The sequence below is a fragment of the Monodon monoceros genome, unplaced genomic scaffold (assembly GCF_005190385.1).
Source record: "Monodon monoceros isolate NGI ecotype Baffin Bay Population unplaced genomic scaffold, NGI_Narwhal_1 Super_Scaffold_3, whole genome shotgun sequence".
NCBI classification, from domain to species: Eukaryota; Metazoa; Chordata; class Mammalia; order Artiodactyla; family Monodontidae; genus Monodon; species Monodon monoceros.
Window position 1 is genome coordinate 57,125,660 of NW_021703780.1, and position 18,254 is coordinate 57,143,913.

General features: G+C 53.7%; 2 protein-coding genes across 22 annotated transcripts in view; one reads left to right on the top strand and one right to left on the bottom strand.

Moving 5' to 3' along the window:
* The window catches only part of ANO10 (anoctamin 10), a 229,383-nt gene extending 220,719 nt beyond the window's left edge, over positions 1-8,664 (top strand). Inside the window, exon 13 of one of the 2 annotated variants that reach the window (XM_029242432.1) lies at positions 8,434-8,664. In XM_029242432.1, coding sequence (XP_029098265.1) covers positions 8,434-8,502 — 69 coding nt within the window. In that variant the 3' untranslated portion in view covers positions 8,503-8,664. The remainder of the gene's footprint in view (positions 1-8,433) is intronic. The other variant, XM_029242433.1, reaches the window with a different exon arrangement.
* Positions 917-18,254, bottom strand: part of SNRK (SNF related kinase) — a 151,175-nt gene continuing 133,837 nt past the window's right edge. For 3 of the 20 annotated variants that reach the window (XM_029242412.1, XM_029242410.1, XM_029242431.1), the window contains 6 exons: positions 10,522-14,355; positions 6,915-10,246; positions 6,446-6,592; positions 5,238-5,336; positions 4,802-4,912; positions 917-3,449 (listed from right to left, as the gene is read on the bottom strand). The gene's annotated coding sequence lies outside the window, so the exon portion shown is untranslated. The remainder of the gene's footprint in view (positions 3,450-4,801; positions 4,913-5,237; positions 5,337-6,445; positions 6,593-6,914; positions 10,247-10,521; positions 14,356-18,254) is intronic. The other 17 variants (XM_029242422.1, XM_029242425.1, XM_029242411.1 and 14 more) reach the window with 17 other exon arrangements.

Consider the following 18,254-nt stretch of genomic DNA (forward strand, 5'->3'; position numbering starts at 1 on the left):
TTATTTCCATTACTCTAGAAGGTGGATCAAAAAAGATCTTGCTGTGATTTATGTCAAAGAGTGTTCTTCCTATGTTTTCCTCTAAGAGTTTTATAGTGTCTGGTCTTACATTTAGGTCTCTAATCCATTTTGAGGTTTTTTTGTGTGTGTATGGTGTTAGGGAGTGTTCTAATTTCATTCTTTTACATGTAGCTGTCCAGTTTTCCCAGCACCACTTATTGACGAGACTGTCCTTTCTCCATTGTATATCCTTGCCATAGATTAGTTGACCATAGGTGCTTGGGTTTATCTCTGGGCTTTCTATCTTGTTCCATCGATCTATGTTTCTGTTACTGTATGTTTTTAATTTGTGGTTACCCTGGTTTTCAAATATGGTAACCCATAACTATAACTACTTGCTTTAGACTGATAGCCATGAAAGCTCTACATTCTAAAAGATGTACCTTATCCTACTACCCTTCTCCACATTTTGATGTCCATTTTACATCTTCATGTTTATCCATTTGCTGTTCCTTGTAGTTGTAATCACATTCAGAAAATTTAAAAAAAATTTTTTTAATCTATGTACTGGCTTATTTAACTGACCTTCAATCCTTTTATATATTTGCCTTTCCTATTGTGATTTTCCCCTTTCTTATAGGTTCTTGCTTCATTTCTATTTAAAGAAGACCTTTCAATATTTCTTTTAGGATAGGGTTAGTATTGCTGTATTCTTTTAGTTTTTGATTGAGAAATTCTTTATCTCTTCTTTTAATCTAAATGATAATCTTGCTGGGTAGAGTATCCTAGGTTGCAGAGTTTCCCTTTCAGGACTTTGAATAGAGCTTGCCACTCCCTTCTGGCCTGCAATGTTTCTGTAGAGAAGTCAGTTGATAGCCTTATGGGGGTTCCTCTTTGTCTCTTGCTGCCTTTAGAATCCTCTCTTTAACTTTTGCCATTTTAATTATATGTCTTGGTGTGGAACTCTCTGTACTTCTTGTCCCTGGATATCTGTTTCCTTCTTTAGGTTTGGAAAGTTTTCAGCCATAATTTCTTCAAATACATCTTGATCCACTTTTCCCTTTCTTCGCCTTCTGGAATTCCTATTATGTGTAGATTGGCACACTTTATATTATCCTATATGTCTCGTATGTTGCTTTCATTTTTTTCATTTGTCTTTCTGTCTGCTGTTCTGATTGGGTGACTTCTGTTATTCTTACAGATCACTTTTCGTTCTTCTGCATTATTTAGTTTGCTATTTATTACCTTTAGCTCGGTTTTTATCTTGGCAATTGAGTTGTCTAATTTTGATTGTCTCTTTATGGTTTCTAGTTCCTTGTTACAGTGATCTCCATTTCTACTGACAGTCTTTCTTAATTCCTTCAGCATTTTTATTACCTCCTTTCTGAACTCAGTGGTCTGGTAGACTGGAGAGGTCTGTTTCATTGTTTTTTTCTTTCGGGGACTTCTTTTTTCTTTTAATTGGGAGTACTTCCTCTGCTTTGTCATTTTACTTTCATTTCTCTTACGCTAAGAATTTAGGAGAAACAGTTACGTACTGTGGTCTTGAAAGGCTGCTTTTATGTGGGAGCATCCCTTTGTAGACTGTGTAAGTCCAATATTTTTGATGCGAGGGCTACATTTGGTGCGGATGCCCGCCATGACTTTGCTCAGAGCGTGCTGGCCACTGTCCCCTTGATAAGGGGTGTGTTTGGTGCTGTGGTGACCAGAGCCTGCACTGGATATTGGACGGGGCTTCCTCTTTGGTTGTCACGGCCCTGTCGGGGGTAGGGTTTGCTCCCCAGTTGTTGGAGTAAAAGCCCCCAGGTCCGGTTCTAAGCTGCAGTGTGAGGTAGGTGAGACTGGAGCACTCCCCCTGGAAAGGAGGTGCTGGGTGTTCCTCTGCAGGACCTGTTTGCTGGGACAGGCAACTCTGTGACACCACCCATCACCTGGTGTGCACACCCACAAAGTCGGCCTACCCTCTACTGCCAGAGCGCGTGCGTCAGCTCTGCCTGCCTTCGTCACGTGCACACTCACAAAGTGGGAGCTCCGGAAGCTGTGCCCACTGTGAGCATGGTGTGAATGAGGCTTCCATGACGGACCCACGCTCTGTCCCACACACACCCCCATTTGCGGCCTGGACCACATCCTAGGCCCTTCGGGCTATGTCCAAATAGCCAAACCAAGTCCCCTCCTCGAGTCTGTCCGCTGAAGCCCGAGTTTCAGCACCCAGGAACTGTGCACACCGGTAAGTGCGTGTCTTGGGCTGGGCAGTGTGGTGACGTGGCAGCAGTCAAGTGTCGGTTCCTCTCTATCCTGCGTGGAAGCCAGCCAGCCTGTGCACACTCCTCTTGGGCAAATTCCAGGCTCCTGCAGCTACCTATCTGTCCTGGCTGAGCTCCCAGCCGGCGAAGGAGGTTCCCAGGGTAAGGAAACCATTCCTCTTTCATGGCTCCCTCCCAGGAGCACAGGTCCCACCTTGATTCCCCCCCCTTTTTGCCCTTTAGTCTTACCAGGTTACATGGGGATCTTTCTTACAGCTTCAGTTGTATGAGCTCTTCTGCCCGCTTTCAGTCGGTATTCAGCTGGTATTCACTGTTTGTTCTTTCAGGCGACTTCTCTTTTTCTTTTAATTGGGACTGCTTCCTCCACTTTTTCATTTAGCACTTTCAGTTGGTGTTCTGTGAGAATTGTTCCAGTTGTAGACGTATTTTTGACGTATTTGTGGGGGGAGGTGAGCTCCACGTCCTTCTGCCCTGCCACCTTGATCTCCTCCTCCCAAAAGATGATTTAAGAAGTAGATGTTTTCTTTAAGTTGAACTGACATTTGTCTTCCCCAGGATCAGCTCATGCAGTTAATGAACTCGTGGACACTGGCATCTCACTGGTTGGGTGAGCTGGGCCTGGCCACCAGGTCTGGGAGCTGGGTTTGGACCTTCTTGGAGGAGTCTTGGTTTCCAGCTGGGACCAAGATGATGATCTGGCAACTTCCCTGGTGGCCCTTGACTTTCCCCTGTCATCTTCTCTCCACCCAGCTCTACCTGCATACCACCTTCCCTTCACCAGAACCACCCCTGAGGGCTTGGGGGACTGAGATTCCTATCTCCACTGGGTGACATCCTGAGGGGCTGGACCCAGGTCTGCACTGTTACCAGGGCAGGGAACCATCTGGAACTCCAAAATCCTGAAACTTCTGACATACAGCCCATGTTACGGTGTGTTTCCTATGACCCTATACATGTGACGGGCACATTTATGGTCCAGAAAGTGACGCTGACTTCAAGAACATGAATGTGTCTCATTTACGCACCCATGAGAAGGGAGGCTTTACCCGTCTGTGTTGTTCTTGATGAGATTATCGGCTGAGCTGTCATCTCTGGCTGCTGCTGTAGGCTTGGAGCTGTGCTTGGTTGCTCTTCCACAGGTATCTGTGGAGCACCAACTTGGTGCCGGAGCTTTTGTAGGCCCTGGGGGCAGAGTCAGGAGACCAGGTATTAGATGGGATAGAATGTTTAAAGCAGAAAAAAAAACAAAGTTCACATAGACAATTAAAAACCAGATGGTCTGAGTGGAGTGCAGGAATTAAAATGAAGGGATGTGACGGTGACGGGAGACTCCTCTGGGTAAGTGATTTGGGACGGCTTCTCTGGGGGAAGACAGGCCGAGGAGCAAAGCTCAGTGGCAGGGCAGGCGAAGCATATGGTGATGGGCCTGCGGGAAGAAGGAGCTAGACTGGAGGCAGCGGGGCTGTGAGAGAAAAGTGGAGGCTTGAGTTTTCATCTCGAGTCTTTGGGAAACCCCTGTAGTGGCATGTTCTGGTCCCGTTTTAAAACACGGCTTGGGCTGCGTTTGCACAAGCGTGGGAAAGTTTGGGAGGTGGTTTCGGTGCAGCAGGTGCGACAGCCCTAAGGTAGGAGTTGGGAGGAATGGGGTGTGCTTGGCAGGTGGAGTCGACAGGACCCGATGGGGAGGGGCAGAGAGTCATCCAGGGTGACGTCTGCAGTTTGGGTCCGAGTAGCCGGCTGGTAGTGGTCCCTGAGATGGGGGCGACTGGGAGAAAAGTTGGCCGGGGTGGGAGGTGAGGGATTCAGAGCGCTGGCCTGTTTGGGTGTCAGCAAATCTCACACTTCTACATTTTGTCAAATGGTAAAATGAACCAACCCCTCCAGAGGGAGAGGAGGTGGATGTAACTCCCCGCTGGTGCTGTCCCTGCACCTTGCTGCCCCTCCACCCACTGCTTGGGGTTGTCAGAGCCTGATGGCATCGCCAGGCCCAGGACAGATCTGGCGTTTTTAACTGTTACTTCCGAACGTGTTCAGCCTGCTGCGTGTTTGAGGAACTCTCCTCTAGATCTAACAAACAGACAAAAATCGTTTTTGTGAAAATGCGGTACTTCAAAAGGCCCGTTCTCTACTTCCCTTTTCACCTGAATTGCCAGACCCTTGCTTAATTTTGCCCTGACTCTAAGTACATGACCTCAAACAAGTGACAGGATAGAGGAGACATGCTTGTGGTTGCCGGGGTGGATGGGGAGGGAGGGCACAGCTGTGCACGAGGGAAGCGCCCTCTCCTGCTGGCCCCGCCCACAGCGGGCGGGGCTTCCTTCCAGGCAGTGGTTCTCTACCCCAGCTGTGCGATAGAATCATCCAGGGGAGCTTTGCTAACCCCCAGGCCACACCCCAGCCCATTAAATCAGAACGGAGTGGGGTAGGGGAAGGAGGGATGGGTGATGGCAGTGCTGTCACCAGGACTGCGCACCTGAGGCTGGCGGGACTCAGGGACCCTGGTCCCCCAGGTGCTGTTGCTGAGCTGAACTGACCTGAGAACCCAGTTCATGTTTGAGCTGCTGTCGTGGGATGAGATGGCCTGGCCGCAGAGGCCCTCAGCCTGGCTCTAGCCACTCAGCTCCACACTCAGAGACTGGAGGCCTCTAGCAAACAAACAGGAAGAGATGAATGCACAGGTTTGGCCTGTCCTCAGCCAAGACCTGCCCAGATAGAGTCCTTCTGGGCAGGTGGTTGTTGCTTTGGGGGAAAGAGTAATGGAATAGCTGCTAACAGACTGAAAATTGCGCAGTACTGTAATGAACTGATTTCCTGAGCGATGTGAGTGGAAGGATCCCAAAACTGATTATGGGCTCAGCGAGGCAGAGTCTCTGCTGCAAGCCCGGGAGGATGAAGTCCCGTCTGAGGACTGCAGGTCTCAGAACACACTTCTGTACTTCTCCACAGGGAAGAAGGGATCTGGTTACTCACCGTTTCTCAGGTTAAGCTGCATGTTTGGCCAGCACGCGTAGTGATTCGGTTCCTGTTACAGGCAGACCTCCGAGATACCCTGGGCTTGGTTCCAGGCCACTGCAATAAAGCGAGTCATGTGAATTTTTGGTTTTCCAACACATATGAAAGTTATGCTTACACTGTACTACAGTCTATTGAGTGTGCAGTAGCATTATGTCTATAAAAAACAGTGTACATACCTTAATTAAAAACTAATGCTGTTTGAAAAATGGCACCAATAGAATTGCTCAACACAGGATTGCCACAAACCTTCAATTTGTAAAAAACTCAATTTCTGTGAAGCACAGTGAAACAAGGTCCACCTGTATAATCATTGCTAATAATGATGCCAAAAATCAGCCTGTGCTTTTTAAAGAGTAATTTGGAGCATGAGTGTTTTAATGAATCATGAGTTGAGGAAACTTTCATTCTCTCTTCATTCTGGTGCTTTTTATGGGGAAGAAGTCAGGACTTTTATCCTGCTTGTATTTTTAATAAGGTTTTGATTTAAGAATCCCCAAAGAAGCCAGTTTTTTCACCCCACCCTCCAGGCGGGGCAGCTAAAGAGAAGACGCCAAAGAGCTGAGCTGCAGGAGGCAGCGTGAGGCCCTGAGGGGACGGCGCCTCCCCGCCAGAGCACACACGGTGGCCTGGATCTGCCCAGCATGGCCCGCGACGCCGGCTTGCGTGCTGGTGAAGGGTGGCAGACAGCAAACCAGTGACTCCCCGCCCTGGGTTTGTCCACGGAGAAACTTCGAGGGCTTGCTAAAAGTTCAGAGAGTCCTGGGTCCCTCTACAAGCCAGCATGACGGCATCTTAGCATCTCGGGGAGGTACCAAGAGTCTGCATTTAACAGGGTCTCAGGACCCTTAAGTGACCACAGGACCAAATGATCACCAGGGTTCCTTCAGAGCAGCAATTTCGTGCTTCTGGAGTTAGTTCTGCCACTGCCCACCATTTCACCAGTAGGCGAGGATGTGGAAAGCTTCGCTGGGGCAGGGGGCAGTTGCATTACAAGTTACATGACCACACACTGAGGGGATCCAGACCCAAGAGCAGTGGGCAGCGGCCGGTTGACCCAGGACAAGCTGTCTCGAGGCCAGATGGCATCTGACCCCATCTTTCAGGCAGGAGCCGAGTAGGCCTGCCCCGTTTGTGCAGGAAAGGTTGCAGCGTCGCTCACTGACCTCAAATCCAGTTGAACTCTTCACCTCAGGCAGGCGGGCCGTTGCAGTTTGTTTCCTCTTAGCTGCTGGGTTTCTTCTTTGGGCTTTAGCTACAGGTCTTAAGTTCTGGTCCTGCTCCCTGCCACTTCCCAGGGCCTCGGCACTGTGCTGAGGAAGGCCAGGTAGAGGTCATGGGGGCATAATAAGCCTTCCCGCCCCCCACGGGCCACGTTGCCTTTGGGGATCACAGAGCTCTGTGAGGCAGATCGAGCCCTGAGGGACCCAGCCATGGGACGGCGGGGGGGGGGGGGGGGGGAGTGGGGCTGGCTCGACCCAGAGGCCTGGGGGCCTGTCACTCTTCAGCTTCAGAAGCAGCCTTGCTCCAGGACAGGCGAGGAAAGGGCACGAGTGGAGACAGGAGCTCCTGTGTAGACTGCATGAGGGGCAGGGGGCGAGGGCGGGGCGGGGTGATCCCTGCCCCGGTTCCTACCTTTGCTTCCAGCAGCGCAGTTAAGTGTAGACGAGCCCGTGACATCCAGGAACCGCTACCCTTAGGAGCTGCCCTCAGCAGGGCAGGCACTGCGGGTGGGCAGTCGTCCAAGCCCAGTGGGTTCTGAGTCTCTTCCCCGGCCTGGGGCAAGCCCCCAACCTGGGACCTGAAAGAAGAGGCATCTTCGAAAAGCTAGGTCACTTGGGGCTGGGTCATTCAGGGCACAGGGCCCGTCAGATGGCTCCCCTCGGCCTCCCGCGAGGTCTGCGGGACGCTCTGGCCTGACGCCAAGGGGCTGCCCCCTCCGCAGCCACGCACGCAGAGGGGGGGGGCTGTTTGTAGCTCACAGGGAGCCTCGAAGGCTTGTGGAGGGCAAGTGTGGCTGGTAGATTCTGTGACAAACTAGGGAATGTCGTATCCTCATTTTGATGCTAGTTTAGTTAAATTTATGCCGCTTTTAGTTTCTTACGGTTACTTGTCAAATCAGGAAATAGATTCATCTTCTGTGCCTCACCCCCTTTCTGTCTCTCATAGATAGACATGTTTAAAGGTCTCGTAAGTATTAAATGACACCAGCTGCAAGAGTCTGAAGTGCATCTGGGGGGAAATACTACATTTTACATCAGTAGTTGACAGTCAAAGTGGGCTCGTGAGAGGACGGGAGACATGAGTAACGGAAAAGGTAGCAGAGGCAAAAACTAACTTCTGGGGGGATTCGGGTGGCATGGCCGTTCTGCTTCTCCAGGTTTGTGAACTAAATCACACCGTCTCCGCCGTCCTGTCAGGCTGAAGGTCGCATAAACCCCGCAGCTGAGGGGCGCCTGCTCTAGGCCTGCTCAGAGGCTGCGGGAAGAGCCCGTCCCCACTCGGCACCTCCCCCATCAGGAGCCGTCCCCTAACCCTGCTCCCCCAGACCCAGGCAGGCCCCTCCCCAGCCCAGATGGACAGGGGCCAGCTGCCGGGAGCCCATCTCGGCACGGCCCTGCGGAAGGCAGAACAGGCTAGAAAAGAGGAGGACTGACCGGAGTGATGGGGGCCTCCTGAGATGCTACAGGCCTAAAGGAGCCTTCGGGGAGGGAAGCAGGTTGCAGCAGGAGGCAGAGGCGTTCGACTTGCAGTCTGTGAACCAGCCTCCTCTCCCCAAAAGCCGGCGGGAGTGTGCGCCGTGTCCAGCCCGTGTGGTGTTTGGGGCTCCCAAGAGGGGCAGCCAGGTACCCGGGCACCAGCAGCGTTTGTGCTCAGAGTCTTGTTTTCTCCATAAGTAAACAGCTGTTATCAGAAATCTCCGTGTGCATTTTAAGCCAAATCCCAAAGGAGTTATTCATTGGTTCAGTACCCAGGGCAGAGCTCTATGCACGCTGTCCAGCACCCAGGGCACAGAGGCGGCCGGGGCCCCGGGACTGGAGCAGCAGGACTCCCGCCGTGCCGGCGCCTTGATGCCGGAGCGGGGCCTGGGCCGCCCCTGAGGCACCACCGCCCAGCCTCACGTGACTCCGCGTGTCCTCTGTTCTTTCGACAGCAGATGAAGCACGTGGCCGAGAACCTGAAAGAGGACTGGAGGGAAGGCGGGAAGGAGGAGGCGCCCTGAGGGCCGGTGGAGCCAGCGGGCGCCCTCCCTGCGTGGAGCCCTGCACGCACACACGCACGCCGCCCGACCTTGCTCTGGAGCCGCCGCTGCCCAGCCTGGCACGTGGCTGAACCACCAGCTCCCCAGGTTGCCTTCACAGTGACCGTCGGCCCGTCGGGTCGGCAGGCGGGGCGTCCAGCGAGGTGGCGTTGCCGACGCTCGACGACGCGAGGTGCCTCTCTCTGGCTCTGTCCTGCTCTATGTTCACAGACCCTTTATTCACGGAACAGAGGTCACCAAGCTATTAAAGGCCTCATGCCCGCCTGACGCCTCCTTCCGTGTGTGGATGGAGCAGCCCGTCTGCTCCGAGCCGGGTCGTGGAAGGGGGAGCCGCCAGGGCACCCGAGGCCCGGGCCCGCCTCGAGGCTGGGCCACTTCCAAGGTGTGCGGAAGCCCCAGGGGTCCTCGGGAGGTTCTGCTGCTGCTGGGCCTTCCCTGGGGGTGTGCGGCAGGAGCCGCTGGGCTACCTTCAGCACAGCCGGCCGGCTGGGCCACAACTGGGGGGGCTGTCCCGGCTGTGCCCGCAGGGATGCAGCTCCCTTGCCAGCACAGCAGCCCCCGGCCCCCCGGGAACCGCCCTCCGGGCTCCTGGCTCTGGTCCAGCCCCGGGGACCACCCCGCTCGGGCCAGGCCTGGCTTCCTTTCCCACCAGCTGCTCAAACTGCCCCAGACAACAGCCAGCCCCACCTCACTGGGGCCCTCATAGCCAGGACACCGGGCCCATCTCGGGAAGGGCGGGCAGGTCTAGACCCGTGTCCCTCGCTCCGAGCCCGGCCCCTCGATTCCCTCCTTCACATCAAGACTGGGGTGGCCACGGCAGGCCCGCTCCACGCATGTTTTTGGAAGCCCAGCTCTCCCGTCTGCCCCGCGTGGTTGTTCAGTGGGTGCTGCCAGACTGTCGTCTTTGCCAGCACGGACACCTGTGGTCAGCCTTGCCCTGCCCCTTGGTCTAAGGCCTTGCATGGCACAAGTACTCACTGGTGGTTCCGTGCTCGATGGATACTTTCTAGAGCATTCTTGTGTCTTAAAACACCAGGGAATGGTAGCCGCCACTCCAGTCCTGAGGCGCCAAGAGCTTCCCTGCAATTCCAGCCTGGGCGCCTGTGTTTGCTGGGAAAGGAGAAAGTTCAGGTGGGTCCTTGGACCCAGCTGTCTCCCCCAGAGCGGGTTTTGGGGACCAGTCACATGAGTGCAGTTGGGTGTGAGGTGGTGGGTTCCGGGTGGACCCCATCAGCTCACCTCCCCACCCGCAGGCTCACAGCTGCCCTCCAGGCTGGCCCTCCTCGCCCTGCGACAGTGCGGACCCCGGGCTCCCTGTGCTCACGACTGTCTTTCCCAGAAGCCTCCCCCTGCCCTTCCTCAGTCTGACGCAGCAGAACCACGTCACTTACCCAGGACTAAGCCAGTCATGCTCGGGGGAAACGGGACCGGGTCAGCCTGGACGCGGGGACCCACCTCACTGGGGCAGGCTCCTGGGCCTCGGGGAGGAGGAGGATGGGCGTGGGAGCCGGTCAGGTGGAGACAAGAGGGAGGCTGGCAGGAAGGAGATGCCGCGTAGGCCCGCTAGGCCCCCGGAACTCCTCTTTGTGTCCCAGCGCTCGGAGTCGGTGGCGTCTGGCTCGTGGCAGGTGCCCAGGAGCAGGGGTGGAAGAAACCAAGGTGTCCGTCACTGCACGTCTCGTAGTTCCTTGTCGCCCTAACCGGCCTGAGGGAGACACCCAGGATGACACTGCCCACCACCGCTCACCGGCCCCCGTGCGTGAGGAGGATGCCCGGCAGCGCTCCCCCGGCCTGCTCCCGCCCCAGCCGCCCCGCTGCCCTGCTAGCCCTGGGGTCCTCGTGCCCCACCCCCAACTCAGCTGCACTGCTCCCCACTTCTCCCAGACACCCCGAGGATTCCGGCCGCGGGAGATCCCTCCTCTCGTCGTTCCTAGCCCGCCTTCCCCTGTGGAGTGGACAAGAGCTGCAGGCACTGCCTACCTGGAGCAGGTGAGGCAGGAGCCCAAGCCCGGGTAAGAAAAGGTGCTTAAAGCGATGGCGCCAGCAGGAGGCTGAGGCAGCAGTGTCTCCAGACCGAGCAGGGAGCGGGCGGCCAGGAACCCGGTCTCCTGTGCACACAGCCCGCCCCGGTTCTCAGGGCGCGTGAGGCCTTGCCCACACCGCAGTGACCCCAGGTCTTTGGACCCAAGCCCGGTCACCAGACGGCTCTCGAGGAGCCGCTGCGTGGGCAGGTCCCCAGAGAAGAGCCTCAGCACCTGGGGAGAGCCAGAGACAGGTGATGCCCCCATTCCCGCACAAGCCCCGTCCCGCTGGCCCTGCTGGGAGGGTCCCAGCGAGACGAGGCGTGTGCAGCCGCAGAGGTGGCCCTCACTGGTCGTGACGCTCTCTGGGGCAGAGCCAGGCCGCAGCGCCGCTCCTTGCCTGCCGTGGCCTCTCCCCTGACTACCACCCTCCCTCAAGCCACGAAATACAGACTGTCACTGAGTCCACAGATTGCCAGTGTGCCCTGGCCCAATTCACTTCTCAGCCCGACTATCCCCTCTCACGCCACCAGCATGACATTCAGTTCTGGGCCACTGACAGTCCCTGGGCCTCCGGGGGCAGGGGCTGGGCCCGTGCCCCGCACACAGGCGCCCCCTTGCTCTCTATGGTCAGCCTGGTGGGCCTGCTGCAGGCGGCGGGGCAGGCAGTGGACCCTTCTCTCCCCCCTGGTGGCCACACTGACTCACTCCCCACCAGCGGCTCCAGAGCTCAGACGTGAGAACAAATCTTTATGCTGCTGACTTTTGGGAGGACACTAGAAGCAAATGGTTAGGGATACCCAGCCCTACAGTGAAGCCGGAGGCCACTTCCCTCCTTGATACGCCCTCTGGGCCTCAGTTTCCTCCTATTGTCCCTATTTTATAGATGAGAAAACTGAGGCACAGGGGGCTTCGGGGAATTCACAGCAGCGTGGCCCACATCTGCCAGGATGGTGCTTGCAGCCTGTACCAGGCCCTCGGCCCCAGCTCTCTCTCAGCCCTGACCCTGGAGCTCCTGCCCTCCTTCCAGCAGGAAACTAGCAACAAGAAGATGGAAGACCAAAGGCCACAGAACAAGAACCCTGGGATCCAGACTCTTCCTGACCCGGTTTAACCCACGGCCCTGCAAGGACAGCCCCCGGCACCGGGCAAGCAGCAGGTAACGGCGAGCTTCTTGCGGGTCAGCCAAGTCCGAGGACTGCCCTCCATGCCCCGCCCTAGGGTGGCCTGAAGAGAGGGGACCTGACAGAAGTGGAGCCACCAGCACCTTTCAGGGCCACCAGGGACTGGAGGGAAGACATGACCCCTCTGCCGGGGCAGCTGTGTCCTCAGGACTCTCCAGCCTGGGAGCACACTTGCGTCACCACCACGAGGGGCCGCAGCCTCTGCAGAGGAAGGAAGGCGCTTCCGCGCGTCCTGACCAGAGGCCAGTCTGTGGTCTCTGGTGTCTGTACAAGCAGGCACCTGGGGAGGCTATGGGACGCTCCTCCTCCCAACCTCCTAAGAGTCAAAGTTAGGAGGTCTTGCGAGCTAGCTGGGGCCCCAACCAAGCCCTGCACTGGGTGGGCAGTGAGGCTGGCATCAGCAAGTGGGCCTCAGAGAGTGGCCGCAGACCCCAGGAGAGAACCACCTGCACCCTGTTCACTGCGGATGCTCGGGTGCCGCCACCCAGGCCTGAGGAACGGGGTTCTGGCAGCTTGGCCTGGGGCTCCACGTCTTCGAGGATGCCTGCAATGGACGCTGCCACACGCTGCACGCTCTGGAGTGTGAGAACTGAGGGGAGCAGAGGCCCTGCCGGTTTCTCCCCAGGAGGGGCCGATGCTAACAGCCCCGCAGAGCCAGCCTCCTCCCCTGCTGCCTCGTCACCAAGGTGCCAGGTGGGGGCCCCCACGGTCTGGCAGGGATCTGGAGCAACAAGGACCTCCCTCGCACTGGATAGGCACCCCTGGGCCTGAACAGGACCTGGGGCAGAGGAGCAACGGGGCGCAGGACCAAAGAGACCTTCCAGTTCCAACACCCGGCGCTGGCATGCCCCACGACCCTTTGAAAGCCCCTGGGATACCTGGGCAGGTCAGAGGCAGAGCCGCCACCACTCAGGAGGGAGGGGACGCCAGGCTTCTTGCTAACTGGTCTGTGAGCCTCACGTGATCAACTAACGTAAAAGAGATACGACGGCATTTTCCCTTGAGCTTGTGGCACAGATCACGCAGATGACACGTGGCCTCCTCTCTGGACCTTTCTGGCTGCTGGTGAACTCCCTCGGGGGACAGGGAGAACGCGGCACAAAGCATCGGGATCACGTGGCTCCTTCCGCTACCCACTGTCTTCTCCTGTGCACAGCCGAGAGCACCGCGGCCCAGGCAGGAGGACACGGGAAGGGCACAGCCGGGTGAGCCCAGGTCTGCTGACCCCCGCCCCGGCAGGTGTCCAACAGGCCCAAGGTGTGAAGGCAGTCATCTGCTCAGGACCAGGAAAATCATCAAAGTGCCGAACAAAGGACCAGAGGGCAACTCAGTAGCGCAGGCACAGATCCACGCTGCCCTTTACACAGCTGCCTGGCTCAAAGACAGGAAACAAACATGTTTCCACCCTAAGGGAGGCTGAAGAGCCACTTACAGTGATCTCTGCCCCTCCAATCCCAGAACACAAGGCCGAAAACTGGCACCACAGGGCTGGCTCTTTGCAGATGGAGTCAGCTAAATAAACGGGGAGACCAAGCGTGGTACCAACAACTGCCTTCCAAGACCCGCCCGACTGCCCGCCAGCCAGGGCGCCCTGCCTGTGCCCTGGATGAGCAGCCCCTGGCATTTGGGCCACAACTGAAGGAAGGATGCAGGCAGGGATCTGCGTTAATAACCTGAACCGACCCAGTGATGGGCTGACTCCCACCTAAACCGTGTGCCCACTGGTCCAGGTATTTGCTGTGCTTCCTACACAAACACGCTGAACGTACCGACTCCTTAACACACCACAGGCATCCCGGGGCCGAGAGACGCTTCTTCCTCGGTCCTAATCTGCTCCCAGGGAAGCTGCGGCACGCTGGCACCCCCTGGGACGTGTTGTGAGACCAGGTCCCAGCCCCTGACTCCAAACGCCTTCCCATCACGAGGTGTAGCGAGCTGCCCGACGTGACCTCATCTGCGTGTCCGCATCCCTCAGGACCGGGGGGTCTCACAGAATTTGGAATCCTTTCAGGTATTAGAAAGGTAACAAGATGCACAGACATCTGTTATGTAAGAGCTCCAGTGTGGTTTAAAGTGAACCCACAGCCTAGTGCTTTAATACTGCTTTGCCCAGCCCTCTGGAAGGTCAGAGGTCATCCACTGTCTCCCCTCGCCGCATGCAGCCGGGCAACCTGAGGGGTGGGCTCTGGGGTCGGGTCAGTGCCGTGCCTGTGGGCAGGCCCTGTACCCTTCTGAGCCCCACGGCCCGCCTACCGGTCCCTTCCCGCGGGGCGCTCTCAGAGCACCGCCCACACACTCCCCATCACTGCGGCCACCTCACTGCCGACACTTCTCAGAGAGGCCTCCGCAGGACCTGCTTCCACCTCTCGTTCTCCTCCGCCTCAGAGCTGTCTCTGCTGCTCAGAGACCACAGCCTCAGTGAGCAGTTCTTGGGCTCACCTGTCGCTCTCCCGCTCGGTGGCCTCCACTCCTTGTTTCCCTGATGCCTCCTCTCAGCCCCACACTTGAGGCGGCCCCTGGGCTTCTGTCTCTGGCCTCGGCTGCTCTCTCTGGGCCTCTGCTCTCACCAAAGCCTCCCATCCTCGTGGCTGAGATCACCTCCTTCATACCTGCGGAACAGAGCTAACCCCTCGGCCAGGTGCATAACCTGCAGGGCCCAGTGCAAGATGAAAACGCAGTCCCCCTTTTCAAAAGTTTCAAGAATTTCAAGACAACAAACTAAGAGCAGAGTGTTTGTTAAGCCAAGAGAGGGCCCTTCTAAGCGGGGGCCCTGAGTGACAGTGGGATGTTGAGTCTGTCTCCTTTCTACCCTAACACTGATGTTCCACCTGGCAACAATCTTTCTAGCCATGCCCCGCAGTCCTCCAGTTCTTCCAGTCTTCCAGTCCAGAAACCCTGGAGTCCCTGTAACCCTTCTCTCCCGGCAAAGTCCACGCCTGTCTCCTGTGGCTCACAGGGACCGATGACCCGGATCCTACCCAGCTCAATTCTCTGCCTCCTGCACTCTCCCTCCCTCCCCTGGCTCACCTGTCTTGGAACTTTCCTGGCCCTCACAGCAGTGCCCTGTGACCCGTCACCACCTCTGATGGTCATCTGGTGCTAATTTAAAATCCCTGTTTCTTCCCCAAGGGCATTATGAACTGACAAGGACCAAGGTTCTGTGTTTTCCCTCTTCTTGACTTTCCAACACGTAACGCTTTGCTGGGAGAGAGGTGCTCGGGAGTCGGGGATCCTCAAAAATACAAACGACTCTCTAGCAGTCACAATGTGCTTGGCTTCCATCAGCTCAAGAAAGGCTAGATCCCATTTCCCCTTCTCAACTATCCCTCGCCAGATCCAGAAGCCTGAGGAACCCAACCCCTGCTGGACTTCGGGGCAAAGGGGTAGCCTGAGGTCTGGCATATCCTGCTGCACAAGGAGTGAGCGAGAACTGGAATCTGCCGTCTTTGACTGAGAGCCGATCGCTACATGTGCGTGAGAAAACTACCTGGAGCTGGAGAAAGAAGCCCCCCGGAAAGCAGTAGACTGACCAACGCTTAGAACTTACACAAAGCTGAGAACAGTTCATGCTCCCACCAGCCAGAGTGGAAAGAGTTCGGTAGAGTGCTTAGAAGGGTACCGCTTCAGTGGTGGGCCAAATTGGCCCTGAAGACTGCTCTGGATCTGTCCTAACACACTTTAAAAGCAAGACCCAAAAGGATCCAACTGATTCCAAGTAACCCTACGCCAAAACGAAACCCAGCACTTTTTACATGAATACAAAATCCAGCACTCAACAATGTGAAATTCACGGTGTCCGGCATTGCAATAAAAAAACTGTCAAGCTAGACTTCTATACCCAATGAAAACAGCCTTCACAAATGAAGTAAAAATACCTTTTCAGACAAGCAAAAGCTGTCAGAATATAGTCAGCAGACCTGCACTATAAAAAATTTTAAGTTCTATAGGCAGAAGGAAAATACCAAAATGTGGATCTATACAAGGAAATGAAGAGTGACGGAAATGATAAAGATGTTGGTAATATAAGACTTTTTCCATGTTTCCTCTCTTAAAAAGAAAACTACCTAAAACAAAACTGTGTATGCATATGTAAAAATAAAATGATTGACAACAGTACAAAGAAGAGAAGGAAGAAAATGGAAGTATATAGTTGTAAGGTTGCGTTCTAGAAAAAAATGAGAGAGGCACACAGCCAATAAAAAGTGCTTAGTTAAACCAAGAGAAGTTGGTAAAAGAGGGAAAAAGAAACAAAGAACAGATGAAACAAGTAGAAACAATTAGAAAGAAGGTAGATCTAAACTCAGCCATGTTGATAATTACACTAAATGTAATTGGTCTAAGTACTCCAAATAAAAGGTAAAGATTTGCAGACTGGACAAAAAAGCAAGACCCAACTACATGCTGCCTACAAAAAAACAAAAAAGAAAAAACCCAAACTCCTATTTTAAATATAAAGATACAGATAGGTTAGGAGTAAAATACACTCCCACAAGTCAAAAAGAGTTAGAATGGCTATATCAGTATCACACAAAGTAGACTTCAGAACAAAAAATAATTTACTAGGGATAAAGAGCAACATTTCATAATGATGAAAGGGACCAATTCATCACGAAGACTTAACAATCTTAAATCTAACAACAGAACTTCACATTTCATAAAGTGAAACTGATAGAACTAAAAGGAGAAATAGGCAAATCCATAACTACAGCTGGATTTCAACACTTCTCTCTCAGTATTTATATAATGAGACAGAAAATCAGTAAGGATACAGAAGACTTGAATACCATTATCAATCAACTTGAGTTAATTATTGACATGTATTAAACATACAGAACACTTTACCAGCAAGAGCACTTCTCAAGCACTCACATAAACATTCACCAAGATAGGCCATTAGCTGGGCCATAAAACAAATTTCAGTTAAGCTTAAAAAGATTTAAATTACACAAAGCAGGGGCTTTCCTGGTGGCGCAGTGGTTAAGAATCCACCTGCCAATGCAGGGGACATGGGTTTGAGCCCTGGCCCGGGAAGATCCCACCTGCCGTGGAGCAACTAAGCCCGGGTGCCACAACTACTGAGCCTGCACTCTAGAACCCATGTGCCACAACTGCTGAGCCCGCCTGCCACAACTACCGAAGCCTGTGCGCCTAGAGCCCGTGCTCCACAATAGAGAAGCCACTGCAATGAGAAGCCCGCACACTGCAACAAAGAGTAGACCCCCCTCACCGCAACCAGAGAAAGCCCGCGCACAGCAATGAAGACCCAGTGCAGCCAGAAATAAAAATATACTAAAAAAAAATAAAAATTACACAAAGCATGATTTCTGAACAAAACAATTAAACTAGAAATTAGTAACAGAAACTTATGTGGAAAATCTTCAAATGCTTGGAAATTAATCACCTTTCAAAACATAGCATGATTTAGCTTTTAGAAGGATCACTCACAATGCTGAATGGAAAACAGATGAGCGAGACAAGAAGCAAAAGTGATGAAACCCTTTAAGAGGCATTTCATAGTTGACCAGATAAGTGATGATGATGTTCATGGACCAGAATTGTCAGGAGTGGAGGCAATGAGGTGTCAATATTTGAATGGTGAATAAGATGCGCTCATGGATTGGATGCTGGGATCAAAGAGTGGGGGTTGACACCAAGATTTTTGACTTGTGCAAAACAAATGAAGGTTTAGAGTTGTCAGTTATGAGATGGGGAACATTAGCAGGGTAAGGATTTGAGGGGGATTATGAGTTTGGGACTTGTACAAATTGAGGTGCTTATCAGACACATCCAAATAGAGAAATCAAATAGGTAGTTGGAATCTGGTGTTCCCGGGAGACATGGGCTAAGTATATTTCGGGCTTCTATCAGCACATGGACGTTAAGGATCAAAAGGCTGTGTGTAGATACAGAAAGGATCTAGAATCGAATCCTGCAGTATTCCAAGTTTAGTGGTTGGGAGAACGTGGAGCTAGTGGACTGAAGAGCAGCAAGGTAGAAGTAGAGTCCTGAACAACGTGAAGTTTACAAGGAAGAGTGATCAACTCAACAAATGCTAACGTGGGACTGGAAGTGACCACTGGATTAGTGTTTGTCTGGCTTAGGCTGGGCTGGGAGTTGAGGGGAAAGGGAGAATGTGCTAACAGGTACAAGGTTTCTTTTGGGGTTTATGGTGATGGTTGCAGAACTCTGTCAATATACTAAAACCCATTGAATTGTACGATATAAATCAGTGAATTATGCGGTATGTGGATTATGCCTGAAAGCTGTTTCTAAAAATTGACCACTGGATTTAGCACATGGAGATCACTGCTGACCTTGAGCAAAGCAGTTTTGGTGGGGTGACAGCAGCAGTGCATGATTGGAAGGGTTCAGAGAGAGGTGAGGAGAGGAATAGAAAAATGTGGCAAGAGCTAGAGAGAAAACAAAATATTTGAGGGAATAAAATCATGTCTGTTTTGTTTGCTGTTAGGAATGATCTAGTAGAGAGGCAAAGATTGACAGTGCAAAG